Source organism: Harpia harpyja, chromosome 14 (genome assembly GCF_026419915.1).
Source record: "Harpia harpyja isolate bHarHar1 chromosome 14, bHarHar1 primary haplotype, whole genome shotgun sequence".
NCBI classification, from domain to species: Eukaryota; Metazoa; Chordata; class Aves; order Accipitriformes; family Accipitridae; genus Harpia; species Harpia harpyja.
The window spans coordinates 31,515,531-31,532,796 of NC_068953.1; the positions used below are offsets into that span (position 1 = coordinate 31,515,531).

General features: G+C 40.1%; 1 protein-coding gene across 3 annotated transcripts in view; it reads left to right on the top strand.

The window, feature by feature from the left end:
• AQP9 (aquaporin 9) overlaps window positions 1–14,934 on the top strand; it is a 30,178-nt gene extending 15,244 nt beyond the window's left edge. For all 3 annotated transcript variants that reach the window (XM_052807290.1, XM_052807291.1, XM_052807292.1), the window contains 4 exons: window positions 1,349–1,486; window positions 4,049–4,167; window positions 5,817–6,034; window positions 11,561–14,934. In XM_052807290.1, coding sequence (XP_052663250.1) covers window positions 1,349–1,486; window positions 4,049–4,167; window positions 5,817–6,034; window positions 11,561–11,723 — 638 coding nt within the window. In that variant the 3' untranslated portion in view covers window positions 11,724–14,934. The remainder of the gene's footprint in view (window positions 1–1,348; window positions 1,487–4,048; window positions 4,168–5,816; window positions 6,035–11,560) is intronic.
• The last annotated feature ends 2,332 nt before the right edge of the window (window positions 14,935–17,266 follow it).

Consider the following 17,266-nt stretch of genomic DNA (forward strand, 5'->3'; position numbering starts at 1 on the left):
CTGGTGCTACTAGGTCAGAGTTTTGGAAATGATACAAAGAGGGTTTTATCCAGCTTGTTATCTGTGTTTGTCAGTTCATTATGTATCAAAGGTGCCTGGATTTCATAAGATAATGACTCACTGACCTGAAGTGCAAACAAACACAGAAACTGTACATAGAGGCCCTTTCTCCATCACTAGCCTTTGATAGACAAAGGTCACGCTCTTTTAGTTATTTTATGAAAGACAAAGGCCATTTTTTTTCTGATAACCATGTGGGCTGAAATGAGACTTCACCTGGAAAGTAACCAATGGATCTGCTATGTCCTTGCAACACTTGGGCTTTACTGTATTTTTACTGTGGAGTACCGTTTCATCTGTTTGTTTATTTGGCAATTTATATTTCTTAAGTATTAACTACATATGTGTAAAAAATGAAGTTTTCCAAAAGCATTCAACACTTTTTTCCATGTTGATAAAAGATGTTGAGGGAAGTGACTAGCATGTGACATAATAATAAATATATTTTAGAAACTAAAATTGTCACAAAGAATTCCAATGCTGCTGCAATCTTTTCCATGCGTGAGTTTAGGTGTAGCTGCTCCTAAATACAAAGGAAGGAAATTCCACAGGAAATAGAACTCTCTGTTTCAGCACAGCTACTTTGTCAGTTTGCTTATCATGGACCTTTCTGGAGGGTGTAAGAGCTTGATGAAAATGTGTGATGAAGAACTATGCACTGCTGTCCCCAGATCCCATCCAGCTCACCAACAGTCAGCATGAAGCTGGACAGACCTAATATTATTTTATTTTATGTTCATGAAAACTGAGTTCCTAAGTAACCCCAGGTTGAAGATTGGGACATAAACATGACTTAAATCCAGGGTACTCCAGATCTGCCTCAAGATACACGATCAAGCCAGTAATAGTCCTTAATCTTAATACATGTGTGCTAAACGGAATTAATGTTCTGCTGCCCCAGTCCTCCCTTAAAAATAAAAAGCCGAAGCCCTTGATGAGAGAGAATATGTGCAGAATGACAGACCCTCCTATTACGACCAATAGGGCAGATATAGGCTTTTTCTAGAAAAGTTGTCTATAGATTATATACTGCAGGACAGCAGTCTGATAAATAGCACAGTCTGCAAACATCACAAGGGAAGTTGGATCTTGGTGGCTTTCCCTCTCCCCCCTCTAATTTCATCCAACTTGTTTCAGTTTCATTGCAGTCAGCATTTAATTGCAAAATAACATCTAGAAAAGCACGTACTAGTCTCGTGCTCAAAAGTGCCTACATTTTTACAAATCCTTCACCTATTCTCATGTATCTGAGTCATCCATGTGACTTATTTTGTGATTTATTTTTCAGGTGGTCACATAAACCCAGCCGTTTCATTAGCCATGTGCGTGACTGGAAGATTAAAATGGACCAAATTACCAATTTACATATTAGCACAGCTCCTGGGAGCATTTGTTGGAGCAGCGGCTGTCTTTGGGATTTATTATGGTGAGTACACCTTAGACATGCTCACAGGACGAACTAGAGGTCAGGCAGTCTCTAAGGCCCCAATTTTTCAATGAATGCCAAGCAGGCAGAGGACTCTGTTCACACAGGGCTAATGGCAGGACTGAAGCTAAAGCCATAAAGAAGAAAGGAAGAAGCATAAATAGTTTGAAGTAAAAAAGAAAGGGTCAAATGTTCCAGGTATCCTACAACTTTTCAGAAACACTAATACTCCAGGAAACCCTCTGAAATTTAGAAAAATTATTTGTGGGAAATCAGATACTCTGAGATCATGTATTTCTCAGTAAGGATTTTAAGTTACTTAATAGCCAGGATATAGGGCTATTCATCTTCCAAGCAAATTAGAAACATTAAAGACCTGACCCAAGTGCCTGTAGGCAAGTATCACCAACATCGTTCATTAAGGTTACAGGATATGAGATCAAGTCCCTCCTGACTAAATTTCAGACCACCCTATAGAGGTAGCTCTCCAAGGCAATGAACTCCAGGTAGAGTGATAAAGGGGTCACATACTAGAAGAGAAAAAAAGAAAAAAAAAAAAATTACCCCTATCCTTGAGGCATGTTTCTTTTACACAGTGTGCCGCAAAAGGAAAAAACTTAGTAACAGACTCCCTGACTTGATGAATCCACTCAGTCAGATCAGTTGCTTCAATTACTTACTCCAAAACTGCGTCTACTGACCCAGCCCATCTCCTCCAAAGCCTCTCTCTTATGGGCATTGTGTCTGCCGACAGTGCTGGGTCTAGGTGTAACAGAGAAAAAAAAAATAGAAATGCCTATTGTATATCAGCTAGGTGCTCAGTACCAGTAGTAATCACAAACAGAAAAATCTTTAGGAACTGTCGTAACTGATTTGGGTTTGGTGGGGTTTGTTTGTTTGTTTGGGGTGGGGGTGGGGAAGTTGTTTGTTTGTTTTAAGGTTAGTGTTAGAGTTTGGAAACTATGGTATTCCAGAACAGGATTCCCATCTGAATCTAGGTCCTCCTCAAATCAGACTACCAGAATTAGGGCTGTGGCCAGGATGCAGCAGCACGTCAACATGCATATGGGGTTGGGGGTGGATTCACTGCATTCTGCCAAAGGGTAGCAGTAGGATAGGGAGCCAAGATAGAGAACTTAGGGCTAGGGTTAGAGACTTCTTCCTGTTATTCAGGAGCACTGGATTTTCTCATATCCCTGTCTCTGCTCAAGTACTTTACCCTCCTCTTGGTCTTATTAATTCCCAAACCTCTTCTGTACTTCTTCCTTCCTGCAACTTGCAGGAGTGTCATGTACTCATTGAGGTCCACTGAAAACTCACTGCTAGAAAAACAGACATAGGAGCTCAACACCTCCATCTTCCTCATACACATGTATTTAAGCTAGGTACTTTCATTTTCAGCAATGTCCCTGAAGGAGTGAGGGAATATATATGCTAGGCTGCTGAACATGAGGCCTTTCTAAAGGTGTACAAAGTAATTCACAGCTGAGAAATTTTCTTTTCCTTATCCTTTTTTTTCTAATAGTTAAATGCAACAAAATAATCTGGCACTGCAAATGAGAGAGCCTGACCAAATTAAACAACTAAGTATTCTTGGCACCCATGCCATGCCAGGCCTTAAGCAAAGCTAGAAAAAACAGGGGCAAGGAGAAATAGATTTGTCTGCTAGCTTCAGGAGAAGCTAACCATCCTCACCATGACTTCCATGGGAGATAAGGGAGCTGTTTCTTTACTAACAAGTATCACCTCATTACTGGATCCAGTAGTGAAATAAAGGCATAGCGTTTGTTATTGATGTCTGTCTATGCAGATTTTTGAGTGCTTCATCTTAGTGTCTTCCTATTTGTAACATTTCAGGGCTTGCCAAGGCAGCAAATTATTCCAACACAGAAGTCATATTATACTATTTAAAATATGCTTTAAATACAGTAACATAAATATACATGTATTTTCAATACACATAGATCTTTACAATACATATAAAAATACACTAACTTAAATATACAAAGAACTGAAGTTTTGAGGCTAGCCTCTCCCCTCACATCTTGGATGACTAGCATAGCAGTTGGGTGTAAAGCCCACGTAGAGTGAAAAATTCTAACTGCTTTAGAAGAGGAGGTCTCTCAGGAGAGTTCGTTCCCAGAAGAAGTCATTGCACAACTGTCAAATGGAATAGTGGTGGCTGGGAATCCACAACAGTACAATCAGGATGCTACGCATTTTGGGGGGCATCATACCAAATATAGCACCTCTTACAGAATAATGCAACTGTGTTCAGAATCAGAAAATGCTCCTTGGCACTGAGTTTGGAGCAATGACCAGGGAAAAAACAGCCCCATTTTGAAAGCTGTGATACATAAAACAAGTACTTCAAGGCACAGGAGGAGAGATGAGACAGGAAGGTATGATTAGCATATCACCTCAAATCCATTAACTATGCTCCCAGAAAAAATGATGAGTTTTAGTTGAGAATGTGAAGTGCACAGACCTATCACATATTCTAGTCCTAGAAAACCTAGTGTTTTTGGAGAAGTGCAACCAGGTAATGGCTGTTTTCTATAGATGCCTTTATGGAGTATAGCAATGGAAACCTTGAAGTCACAGGACCTAACGCAACAGCACATATCTTTGCAACATATCCAGCTCCGTATCTGTCCCTCGTAAATGGATTTGCAGATCAGGTAAGGGCACTTGCTGTCTTGATTCTACAAACTGAACATACTGAAAACTGTAAAACCAAGCAGTAAAAAAACCAAAACATAGATCTCTAATGAGTATGATGAACCTCACCATTTTGGTCATACATCACTGTGTACAATAACAATGAGAATGCAATGCTGTTTGTGGGGCTTAAACTTTAGTTGTATTTTACAAGCAAGATAATTTCAAGTTGTTCTTTTCACATACAGCATACTAATTGTTGCACTCTACATGTCTTTAATGCAATATATGTAAGAGGTTTTCCCCATCATAAATCAATGTTTCTCCAAAAAGTTCAGCAAAGCTATGTCCATTTACATCAAAATCCAGCCCATTTTGTGGACCTATTATTTCTTCAGTAAGGCTTAAGCAGCCAGTTTAACACACCTTGAACAACTGAGTTTTCTGCTACCATAAGCCTCCTCTCCAACCTTCTCTTTGCAAATAGATTCATATTATTTGTTATTTTTCAAATGACGGACTCTGAAAAAGTCTCCACTTTATTTCCAATCTGTATCCTCTAATCCCACTTATCCAACAGTGAAAAATGAGGTTTCATATCTTCCAGCTACTTCTAATCAATTTACCCATCTTCTTCAGGCATACATGAAATAAACACTGTGTAAGCAAGCTATGAAAAGTAGGGATTGCTGAAGCACAGGAATTCCTTACGTAAAGGACTTGAAGATTGTGCAATCTGGCTTCAAAAAACACAAACATGGTTTTGAAATTTTATAAGAAAGACAATTCTGATCTTTGGATCAGTCAACAGAATTTTCCATAAGATCTTTTTACCCATGGATGTTTCAAAACAAAATTAAAAACAGATGAAATTTAAAAATTATTTTTAAATCCCCCAAACTTAAACTTCTTTAAATCAGTATAGAAACTGAACGTTTTGACATTGCTGAAACTTTTGTCTGTTTTTCCCCTAAGTTAACTATTAGCAAAATCAACATTTACAAAGCATTCAAGCAGAGCAGCACTTCCATCAAAGTAATTCCAAGAAAATTTCCTTCATCAGCTCAATTAGCACATGCAATAGAGTTCACATTACAGTTACACATGCAACCTTAATTTAGGTAATTCCTAATTTTTTAGCTGCTCAGTTTTGACTTTGTAGCCTTCACTTTTTTTTTTTTCTTACATTATGCAATACCTGGATAAAGAGGTGCATATTTAGTCTGATTTATCAGTGTAAGCTACAGTCACATAAAACACTCTTATATCAATGTAACCGACTGCACTAGCATAGCAGAACTACCAAAAATCAAGTAAATGGAACTGTTAAATTGATAGGAAAAAAACGTGGAAACAAAGCACCAGACCTCACATAGCAGATGCCTTTTAAATCCTCTATTCTTTCCACACCAGGTTGTTGCAGATTTTTTTTTTTTCAGATGTCCGCAACACATTTCTTGTCTTTTTCTTTCAGCACAGATACAAAAACTTCTCATTACTGTAAAGTAGAGAGGCACTGGGTTCCAAATTTTGCTACTCTGTATAGTGGGATAAATCTAAATACCAGCTCTAAGCTACCACAAGCCACAGAGCTGCCATAGCCCCTCTTTTCATTATTGGAAGGAATCTCCACATATTTACTCAGTATTCTTTTCTTTGCATTGGCCAGGTGATGTCAACAGCTGTTCTTCTTCTGGCTATATTTGCTATTTTTGACACCAGAAATAACAACGTACCAAAGGGCCTGGAGCCAATTGCTATAGGACTTCTTATAATTGCTCTTACTTGCTCCTTGGGAATGAACAGTGGCTGTGCCATGAACCCGGCCAGGGATCTAGGCCCAAGGCTCTTCACAGCCATTGCAGGATGGGGGATGGAAGTATTCACGTAAGTATGCCTGGATATGAAGTAAAATGCTCTTGGCTAAAATTGCTTCCTAGGAAAGTAAGATCCTGATTCAACATGGTACCAAGTCAAACTTTACGTACATATAGGTAATTCTTTGCATACCAGAAGCAGCTATTCATGCACTTTAAGCCAGACATCCTCTAGGAACTGGGCTTTAAAAAGGATTTCCTGCTCCTAAGGCAAATCAAACATGCATTATCTCTAATATCAATCATTGTTTCAGGCAGACCCTTCCCAAAATATTAGAGTTCCTTAGAGGTCACTGGAAATATGAGTGCTTTCTTCTCTTGTCCTGCAGCTTTCAGAAAAAAAAATGAAATCGTGAGAGAGTTAGGTGGGAATATTTATTGGGTGCTGTAAAAAATACAGACATATCAGATTGATTTAGCCTATTATTACTACTGAGTTATTGCAGAAATATACAACAATCTAAAAGCCTGACTTCCTGCCTGGGAGCGAAGGAGTGAATGAAAGCAAGCTCCCTTCGTTTTCCCACATTTCAGAGCACACTCTCAAATCCCTGTGCATGCATGTGTGCACGCACACACACGCTCTTGGCTGGCCAAATGCACAGCTAATTAGTTGCACATCAAATCCACAGCTTACACATATCCAGTGTAAGAGGCACTCTGGGATATCTAAGTAAGAGTAATCTGTCATCAGGAGGTAGATCTTTTGGTTTATTTTTGTATAGTTTGTTTTTCCAGTTATTTACAAGTAGGAATCCCCAGAAGTACTGCAGACCACTAGAGAGCTCTGTTTAATAGAAATTTCATTTTAGCTACTTCACCAAGTACAAATAATCTGTATTTATTTAGTATGACTTCCATCTACACAAATCATGTGCCTTAGTAAAGATAAAAACCAAAAAAAGCTAGGCACAGCATAGAAGAAATGGGCACACAGTCATGCTGTAGGCCAGATCCAAAGCTCGGATGTAACACAGCTCTGGCGAGCCGCTGGCAGGAGGTTGGCAATCTAGCCCATTTACCTCCAAACATTTCCTCTCCAGCAGCTCTTACCACTGTACCATTAGACTGCACTTTTTTTTTTTTCCCTAAAAACAGCAGCACACAGAGTGACATCCCACACCTAGGTTTCTCCTCTCATGCCTATTTAATTATACGTAGTTGTTGACTATAACGTTAATTATAGTGTCATGTGCTATAATGTGTAATATATTATGAAGTTGGCTATTATGTTGCTGAAAACATTTGGAAGCCTGATGGTGCTGTAGTCTAGTCACAGAATACCTGTGAACTCCCCTCTTCTCCAACAGTAAGGTCTTATTTACATTTAAGAAATTAAAAGAAAACTCTACATCTGTACCAATAGGGGCTCTTCCCTAATTTAGTTTTAGGATTTATATACAGAGAGGGAATGCATCCCCACTGAAAGACCATACTAAGAAATTTAAAAATGGGAACATAAAAAATGAGATACGAAATCTCTGGTCATTGCCAGAATAAAGTTACAGCAGTCTCATGGACATATAAATTGAGGAAGAAGTCTTCCTCCCTGCCTTCAGTTATAAGGCTACAGCTATAACCAAGTTTTCAAGGGAATGATACAACAGGAATATATTCTCATCTAGTTACAGCACAGATCCAGGTTGGATTTAGGAAGAACTTGAGCTTTGTTAGGTGGCTGGAAACTTTGAATCAATTACAGGCCATGGGAGGAGTCTGAACAATTGTAGCTGGGATCCTGAACCGCCTGATGCTCTGCTGGCATTACATGTGTGTGAGAGACTTAAGTGATGCAGCAACAGTTGACAGCTAAACCTTGGATCTCTCAGCTTAACTGGAATTCACAACCTTGAGGCAGGTGCTTAAGCTCTCTAGTGAAAGGCATGCCCAGGAACCGGGACCTAAGCATGAAACCTCCACAGTAACACGAGGGGAGTGCTGCACAAACCGAACAACAGGAAATACTGAAGATGCATTGAACATTCATTGGAGTGAGGGTGGAAGCATTTCACAAGGTAACCGAGTCATTCTCTGTCCAGGTCAGTGAGTGTTCAAGTGCTGCCTACAGAACAGCCAGGGACCACCAGGAAAGCCTCATTTTGGAATAGATCAGATACAGAAGGATGAGACTCTCTACACCCTGATCCCAAGCAAATGCTCTAAACATTGAGATAATTGGTTCACAGGGGGAAAACCCCCTCTATACCCTTCTTTGTGCTTGCAGGTTCAGTAAATTCTGGTTTTATCATGTTCTCAGGCAGGGAACTGCAAGTAGACCGGAGGGGAGCTCTTCTGCTGGACTATGGAGTTGTCCAGAGGATAGGGAGGCAGCTGAGCAGGGATTTTCTAAATGTTGCTGTTATTACATTTTGCACAAAGGCACCCGAAGCAGCAGTTTCCCTGAGAGTCAAGCTAGGGGACGCAGGCTATGGTGTGGTTTCCCGAGCCAGTGCAACTGGATTTGTTTTGGTTAAAGGCTCCAATTAGAAGCTGTTCTGACCCACTGCAGCTGAAAAGGGGATGTCTGTCCAGCACCCTGTAGAGAGCACCATTTCGCACACAATAGATGTAGTCAGCACTGTGGCCTGCTCCTGCAAACTGCTCCTCAACCTGCTGGGAGTAGGTGTCACAGATGGTGACTGTCCCCATCATTAGGAGACAACTGCTGACTTTAGAGACCTAGATGTTTCTAACGATTTGTCCTAAAACCATGGAGATAACCAGGAGGCTTTCTTAAGCACGTGCTTAATATTCTAACAAGCTTAGGAAAAGTTTTGGGTCGTGAAGTTTCTTCCGTCCGTAGCGAGGAAACAGCCAGAGCTTTGAGTACAAATACCAGACTCCGGGTCTTGACAAGCATAACGGAGCATGAAATGGCAGCGAGAGCGCGAGAAACGGCTCTACAGAACAGTACTTCCCACCAGCACTTGAAGCTAGCCTAGAGTGCTTCGCCCCTGCTTTACTACGCCCTCCTCCGCACCTTTGCCGAGGCGGGGTCTGACTGGCAACGGCCGCGGCGACAGCGCGGTATTCGCCTCGCTCCGTGACGGCGCTGCGGGGCAGGAGCCGCGGCGGGCAGGGCCCGGCCGCCGCCGCCGCCAGCGCGGTAACGCTGACACCTCGTGGCCACCGGCCCCGCCGACGGCGCCGGGGACCAGTCGCCCGGAGTGAACCAAACTGCGTTTTGGGAAGAGCCGGGAGACGCACCTCTTCTCTGCACAGGGGTTTGGATGGCAACGCGGCCTCCGAAACGTTCTGCATTCCTCCCCGAGCGTAGAACGGTAGCCAGGCGCCTTCCACGCTGCTCGATGCCTGAATTATCCCGGTATTTCTTATAGCGAACAGCGTTATCTCACCCTCCCGCAGCAGTTGGCTAGGCGAGAAATGTATTTGCAAGTCTAAAATGGGCCGAAGTTCCCGGTCCGTATAGCTTATACACTGCAGTTTCCTGGAAACTTTTGCAGTTAACCGAAGTGCCACTTGCCAGGCCTGTACGCTGCCTCCTCCCCTTCACGACTGGCTCCCTCCTGCTCTGCCCGACAGCAAAAACACCTGATGACGACAAAGGCATAGCTGGATGTTTTCCTGCTAACTTGGCAGCAAAGCTGTAAGCTAGGGTATAGGGGAACTAAGGTTACTTCAGTGTAGCTATCTGTACTCGGCACAAAGAGTTCTTGCTCCTGTGTCAATGAAGGAGGATTGAGTATCATGGAAACTCATAAGTCAGCTGTGTCCTGATCGCATTTCAGCTTTGGCATCGCTCTCTATAAAGACTTTACGCCCATCAGCTTAGCAGAGGGGTGTCTAAAGCACAGCTGACAGCAGCTGCTGCAAATACAGGCCATGATTTGGAGAAGGTCACGCAGGAGCCAATGAGGCACATGTCAGTTGATGGAACAAGCAGAGAGAGAAACCTGCCAAGAAACACCTTCGTTATATGCCAATGTACACACGTAGACACACAGAAGACTACATGCAAGTACTTGATACAGATTTTGTTGTGCTGATTAATTCAATAAAACCTTAGTCCATGCTTGTTCCAGAAATTCAGGAGTTCAACAGACATTCATGACTCAAGAACAAACAGATCTATAAACTCAGTAGAACAGTATCAGGAGTTATTTTATATCCTCAGGGCAAAATATAAATAATTCCAAAGGCAAAACATGCACATCTAAGGCATTTCTGAACAAGGGATAATATCATCATTAATAGGGCACTGTGAGATTAGCCCTGTTCCATTCTCGTGTTGTGACTTAACCACAAGTTCACTTCTGCAAAAATCTATACAACTAAGTGCTGAATAATTATCCTTACAGTTTAAAAATTCCCCTGGCAGCTTCCTGTAAAGTTCCTCTCACAGATGAATTTGTCCCTTTGTATTTCTGGAAGAAAAAAATTGTTACTTCTCCATTTTCAATACGCATGAAATTGAGGTAGCTTGGTTTTCACTGCAGACGCGCATATTCAATTAATACAGCACATTATCAAATCAAAACACCTTCATGCACCAGTACCGTTAAGAAAGTCTGTGCTCTAAAACCAGTACTCAGTAGTTTACTGGCTGAATGTGGACCTCCATGAAAGGGAGAGCAATTCTACAAGCCCAGGTCTCCTGCACAAAGATGATGTTATTTATTGTTTTATACCATTTAATGGTGGACTTGCTTCTTTAAAAGTGTTCATAAATCTACACATTTAAAATTAAATCCTAGTAATTGTGCAAAGACAATGCAAACATTTCAGCGGAGCCAATGTGCCAGACTTTCTCACTGAACACAGCAATTCTAAAAAAGATTAAGTTTTAGGTGTATAAAACTTCTAAACTCTTATTTACCTCTTACTGAAAGACACCACATGTTAAACACAGAGATAAGACACTACATCATGAAATTTGAATCTTGACCACTCGAGTGGTCAAGTATAAGCCACTTTACAGTCACTGTGTTTTATTACATTCCTTAAGGCACATATACTCAAAATCAAGTATAATTGTTATACTTGTCAAGAGGAACACCGTATATACTATTGCAGGCCTGAACCTGCAAATCTCCATGCAGACGAGATAACCCATTTTTGCAACGTATATTTGCATTAATCACTCCTGAAAACCTATTCATGAGCATCTGGCAACAGCATCAGTCAAAACTGCTGTGCAATAAATATGTCTCTGTTTATTTCATTGTAAGTCAATGAAGCCCATTTTCCACAAGGGAGAAATTATCCCTTGCCCCCAAAGCACACATGCAGTAAAGAGGCCTTATCTTCTGAGGTGCAAGTACAGCACGTAGACCAACATGTCTGATGGTTGTTACTTAGCATTTCAATCACAACATGGGCAGGACAGGCAGGGGTGTCATCCATTTACAGAAATGTGAGACAAAATAGAAATGTCTACAGTATAGTGTGTGGCACACCACTGCATTTGCTTAGTGCCAAATATAAGGTAGGGTATTCACTACAGTAATAAATAATGATAATTCTTGGGGGTTTTGTTGTTTGGGGTTTTTTTGTTGGTTTTTTTTTGGTCTTACAGGGCTGGAAATAATTGGTGGTGGATCCCTATAGTTGCACCTATGCTGGGAGGTGTACTTGGAGCCACGATCTATATTGTTTTTATTGAAATTCATCACTCGGATACTCAGCCAGAAGAAGAAAATGATGTGTATGATAAATATGAACTGACCAATATGGAGTAAGAAGTGAAGAATTTTCTCTCTCATTCTGTTGTGCAGTTTTTATGCAAATGATTGTTTGGACCGTTTTATTAAACCTGTATGCCTCAACTGGAAATTCACATTTCAAAGCAGAAAAAATCTATATAGAAAACAAGTTCAAAACTGACCTCTTTCCATGAAACATTGGGCTGATCACATTGAAAACTGGGAACTTGGGGGTGGATAAATTGTTGTTCTTTTCATATGGCTTTCAGATGAAGTTGTCTCCTAGATGAAATTGTAGTGAGATGATGCACTGACCTGTTAATTCAACACGTATGATCTTAATCATGTTGCCTAATTAACTGAAAATAGGTGAGATATTGTTACAAAACTGCATACATAGGTAGTTAATTGGTTCAGTGCTGAATTAACATCTAAAAGCATCACTCACTTCTTATAGCCATTATTTAAGAATGGCTTGTCTGAAAATTGAAAACAATACCCAAATTGCCAAATGTCAAATGAAGTAGTTTTAAATAACTTACTAAATTTTTATGGAACTACTAGTTGAACAGCAAGGAATCAACTCATCAGCAATGAGCTTTAGTAACTCAGAATATGATCACAAAAGGTAAAAACCATGTGTTACAAGATCAACACTAAAAAGACAAAGCTGTACTTCCACACAGGTTCTTCATAGTAATAATGTTCAGTTATTTTTAAACTATTTACTTGACCTTTATGCTACCCAATATTAAAAGTCTAACCTAGAATATTATTCTGAACCTTTTCTGCTGTGCTTTCTGGATACAATTCATTCCTGTGGAGATGGGCCAGCAACAGAGGCTTATGCTGTGCAGACATCAGCACAAGGCCTATATCTATACCGTAAAGCTTTAAAGAGGCCTTCTGCTGCTGATCTACATGGGGGGATTTCATCCGCTTTGTGGGAGTAATTTTTATTTTGGTAACAGTAATTAAATTAGATACTGGTCTCAGACCTAGTCCTAGATCTGAATTCCCCAAGGAAGGCCGGCTCTGCATCAGAGTTCTGAAGCATGGGTTCTCTATTACTAAAGAAAAGCAGTTGGACATATACCGCTTTCTAAATAACCAGCCTTGAAAAATGAAATTTTTTCTGCTTAATCATTGTGAATTGAAGGTATCCAATTAAATCAAAGTTCATTTCTAATATGTATACATATATATGGTTGTTGGTGGTGATCATGAATAAATAGACATCCTATTCAGTGATGCTCGCTCCTGAGCTATTTTCATGGCAAAACTTCAGGGTACCAGTTCAATGTACTCATTTTGGGGTGCTCTTCCCTTTGGATTCCTACAACTCTGCTCCCTAGAATTCCACACTGTTTTCCAATTTCACTCTTGAAGGGAGGAACCCTTTGTGTTGCCAGTAGTAGCCTGTGCACTTTGGTGACATATCCACACAAGTGGTTTGGGAAATACTGTGGTCAGAATCTGCCTTGGCATTTGGGCAGATGAGGCCTGTGTTACTGTATGTCTTTATCACGCTCCCTGGTATGCCATGCCAAATTCATGGCAGCAAAAGGATAGCATCAGCAGGTCAAGCAAAGCTTTGCTTGCTGCAGCCCTAAGTCAGATGATGCTGTATACTCGAGGGAGCATAATTCCATTTTTAATTATGTTTTTGAAGAAAACTTACAGAACTGTAATGAACTCAGGTTGCCCAGAGACCATATCAACCCTGTGCAAAATGCTCATTTGATTCAGCATTTCTCTGCGTTAAAAACTGATTTACCCATCCACATTTGACTGCACTGTACCATTATCTGGAGTGCCACAATAACAAGAAGCGAGGGTTTACAGAATCAGTCCTCAATCTGAGCAGAGGCAGATACAGGAGAATCAGGAGTACAATGTGATAATTATTCCTAACTGTAGACCTTATACTGGCAGCACAGACAAGCTAGTTCATCTGTCCTGTGTATCGATAAATTGTGCTACGTAAAACAAGATGGTGTATAAAAGCGGTTGCAGACTGAGCCTCCTTTTGCTCCCCCTTGCAATGAGCACCGTCTCTCGCCCCTTGGTGATACCTGGCAGGAGCACTCCTAGGTGGCTGCCGACCATCTGTGTCTGGAGAGGGATTACATAGGTAGGAACAGTCAGAGGGCTGCCCTCAGGTCTGAAAGGCACTTACTCTTCCACTGTACATAAAGTTGTACATTTTTTCAAAATCCTTCTGATCACAACAGGTTCTGCCTGTAAATCAACATGAAATCTTGTTTTGCCTACTTATGCCATTCCTATGCACTGAATTTCTGTATAAGTGATATTTACTTGTCTGAAGTTATCAAAATGCAAATCATAAGCAGTGACACTAGCACAATAGCATAGCAATATCTAAAATACGCTCTCGAGTTGTCGTCAGTTCTGTGCTTGCTTAAAGAACTTATTTTTAAACTGTAATTAATCATTGAATATATTTGTAAATTCTTTGAAGACACATGGTACTAATACCACAATTCATACCAACTTCACAAAAGCCATAATTTCATTCAGAAGCAAGGTGTTATAGACCTGTCTCAGATTTTACATAATTTACATTTATAAGTATAAGAATGAATTCCTGTTTTAGGGACAAAACTCAGTTGGGTCTTAACTACAGAACCATGACCAGTATCTCCATAATATAATGGGAACAATAATAATCATCTCATGTTGTAAGCTTACACAGACATCATGATCTGTTTTGTGCAAAACAAAAAAGTATTTTTAATTTGCATAAACTATGCAATTTTCTAATATCAACTGATATTCAGTGGTTGCACTTGTGTTGAATTAATGATACAGCTGGTGACAAGAAACAGTTTTTTCAGCTGTAAGACATTCTGGTTAATGAATAATAATCAGGCTTGATCATTTTAATATTGAAAAAAATTCATTTTCAGAGCATTGCTCAACTTTCAGTCTGTGTTTGTTCTTTTTCTTTTTTTGGGCAATGTGTTTGTTCTTTAGAGCTAAACTTAGTACTGAAGTAATTTGGAGAGTCATCCTGCAAATAGTACTGGGTTAAAGGTTGGCTACTGCGTGTTCTTTCATAGAAGCCAGTGGAATTATTCATAACAGGAGGCAATACAGGCAAGGATAAGTGCTCAGAGAATCGAGCTCAGACTAGTGGAAACTGTACTTTGTTGTAGTTTTGACTGTGGATCTGCATGAATGTGTTGTGGTTCAAAATAAATACAGTCAATCCCTAATAAATGCATTCCAGCACTATTTTTATTTTTATAAAAAAATCTCCCCTCTGGCACCTAAGGATATATTAAGAAATAAATAGCTGCCTATTATGACCTACAATGTTTTATAGCCTTGTGCTGGAAGAACACATTGACTAACAAGCTGTATTCCCAGAGCGCAGACCCTGTGGCAGATTTTGTGGGTCAGAAGCAGTGCCAAAACAGAGAAATGCTCATATATGAATAATGGCCACTGCTGGGCCAGGAGGCACCCGTGCAACAAGAGGGCCAGGCCCCTTGCCTCTGGACCTTCTCCTGTTCCTGTCTGCAGCCTGCCTAGGGATGCTTTCTGCCACAGCTTTCCCACTGGTCTAACAATAGCCAGAACCTAGGTGGGATATTTTGCATAAGTCCCTCTTCAGAGATTGCTTTTGAGGCAAGCATATATCACATCAGATTCAGCCTACAGTTCTTACAAAATGCCCCAAGCTAATTTGTCTATCTTCTACTCTATAGACTTGTAACAGGGACACACTTTGCTCATTTCATTTAAAAAGCACATGAAAACCTGTTCTGTGGGGACAAGGGGAGAGGGAAATGTTAGGAGCTTCAAATATACTCAGGAAGCCACAAAAGAAAAAAAACATTTGAAGTGGCAGCAGGTACTTTATCCTCCATCCATCCTGATGACCCTTACCTTCCCACCAGTCTTTCTGATTTTCTGTTCTCCTTTCTTTCTCCTGCCAACAGTGTGTGCTGGGCTCTGTCTCTGTATAGTACAATACACCTCCAGAGATTTAAATACAGCATGCTTTTCTCAGTTACTCATGAACCTTAAAGTTCTCATGAGAGCAAATTCAAGTTTCACCTCACATGCTTGTTTTTTGGCAGTTGCTTGCATTTTTTTCCCCACTGTTCCCGCCAAACAACCTTGTGCTGGAAAATACAACAATTAACTGTAACTTCCAGTAACAGCTGCTCTTCTTCTGTTTAGTACAATTGTTATTGCATAACAGATTACTTCTTTCAAACATGTACAATTTTTAAAGCCTTCCTTTTTCAAACCACTATTAAAAATAGCACAAGATCATCCAGAAAAAAATATTCTGTGCACGTCAGTTAGTAGTTTCGATTTTTATATTCTAGTTTGCACTTACAACTTGTTAAAAAAATTTATAATTATTGTACTGTGAGTGTGTCTTCCTTCTTATTTGCACACTCTAAGGGCATAGTCTCAGAGGAGAAAGTAGTAGGCAAATATTTTTAGCCATTGGTGTTTCTTTGTATATTTGACTCACAGATTGAAGAAATCCATATAGTATGAAGCTAGACATGACACATTTATGTCATTTTTCTCTCTGCTGACCACAACTTCCTTCAAAAGGTGTTACTAAGGTAGGGAATATGAATATTACAGCACCTTAAATCATCAATAATCAAGCCTTCTGGCTGGATGACCCTGTTACCTCCTTCCTTTTCCTTGACAGGGGAGGACAGACTAATACAGTCCATCTCTGACCTGCCTAGAGACTGAGCAGTCTGCTTTAAATTATTAGAAATCAAGCTTTCCTTTCACACTCCAAACACTGCTCCAACTATCCAGAAATCAAGGATCCTGGCTACACTGACAAATAAAGCAATAATAAAGAAGAGATGAAACTCGAAAAGCTGGTAAAACAGAACAAGCCCTTTTGGCCAGGTCAGCCAAAAGGCTGATTGATAAATGCTTGGTTACTTCAGAAAATGGTGTACATTTTACTGGGGAACACAGAAATAGACAACAGTATGAAGTAACACTGTCAGAAGATTGTCTTTCTGTTCACCTATCAGAAAACTCATGTCTGTCTTGGATGCAAATTCTAATATTCTCTGTATCACCAATACAACAAGTTTGGGCACATTAATACTATTATTTCCTCAGCATTAGGCACATAATAGTCTAATAGGTCAAAAATACTTTCCACACCCTCAGAAATAACAGTACTTTGTTTCACTGCACAACTCTTCTCAGGAAACCTTGCCTGCCTTCCAGTTATTAACAGGTCTGTGAATGAAAAAACAACAAAGCAAACAATATGTTAAGACTTGAAATGTCAGCATCTGAATAGAAGGAAATGAACAATCTCAACCGGAACTGAACAGATGCAACATTTTCTGTAGCATGACCGAGGCATCAAACAACAAACACGAAGCCTAAGCAGCAGCACACGCTTGCCAACAAACATTGCTAAATTAAAGAGTCATGTGTTTTGTCAATGCCTTTTAAATAGACTTACAAAATAAGTTATATTTGACAATAAAAGGACTAAACTGCCGCAGTGGTGTTTTCCAGAGTAAAGGAGCAAAATTTGATGATTAGAA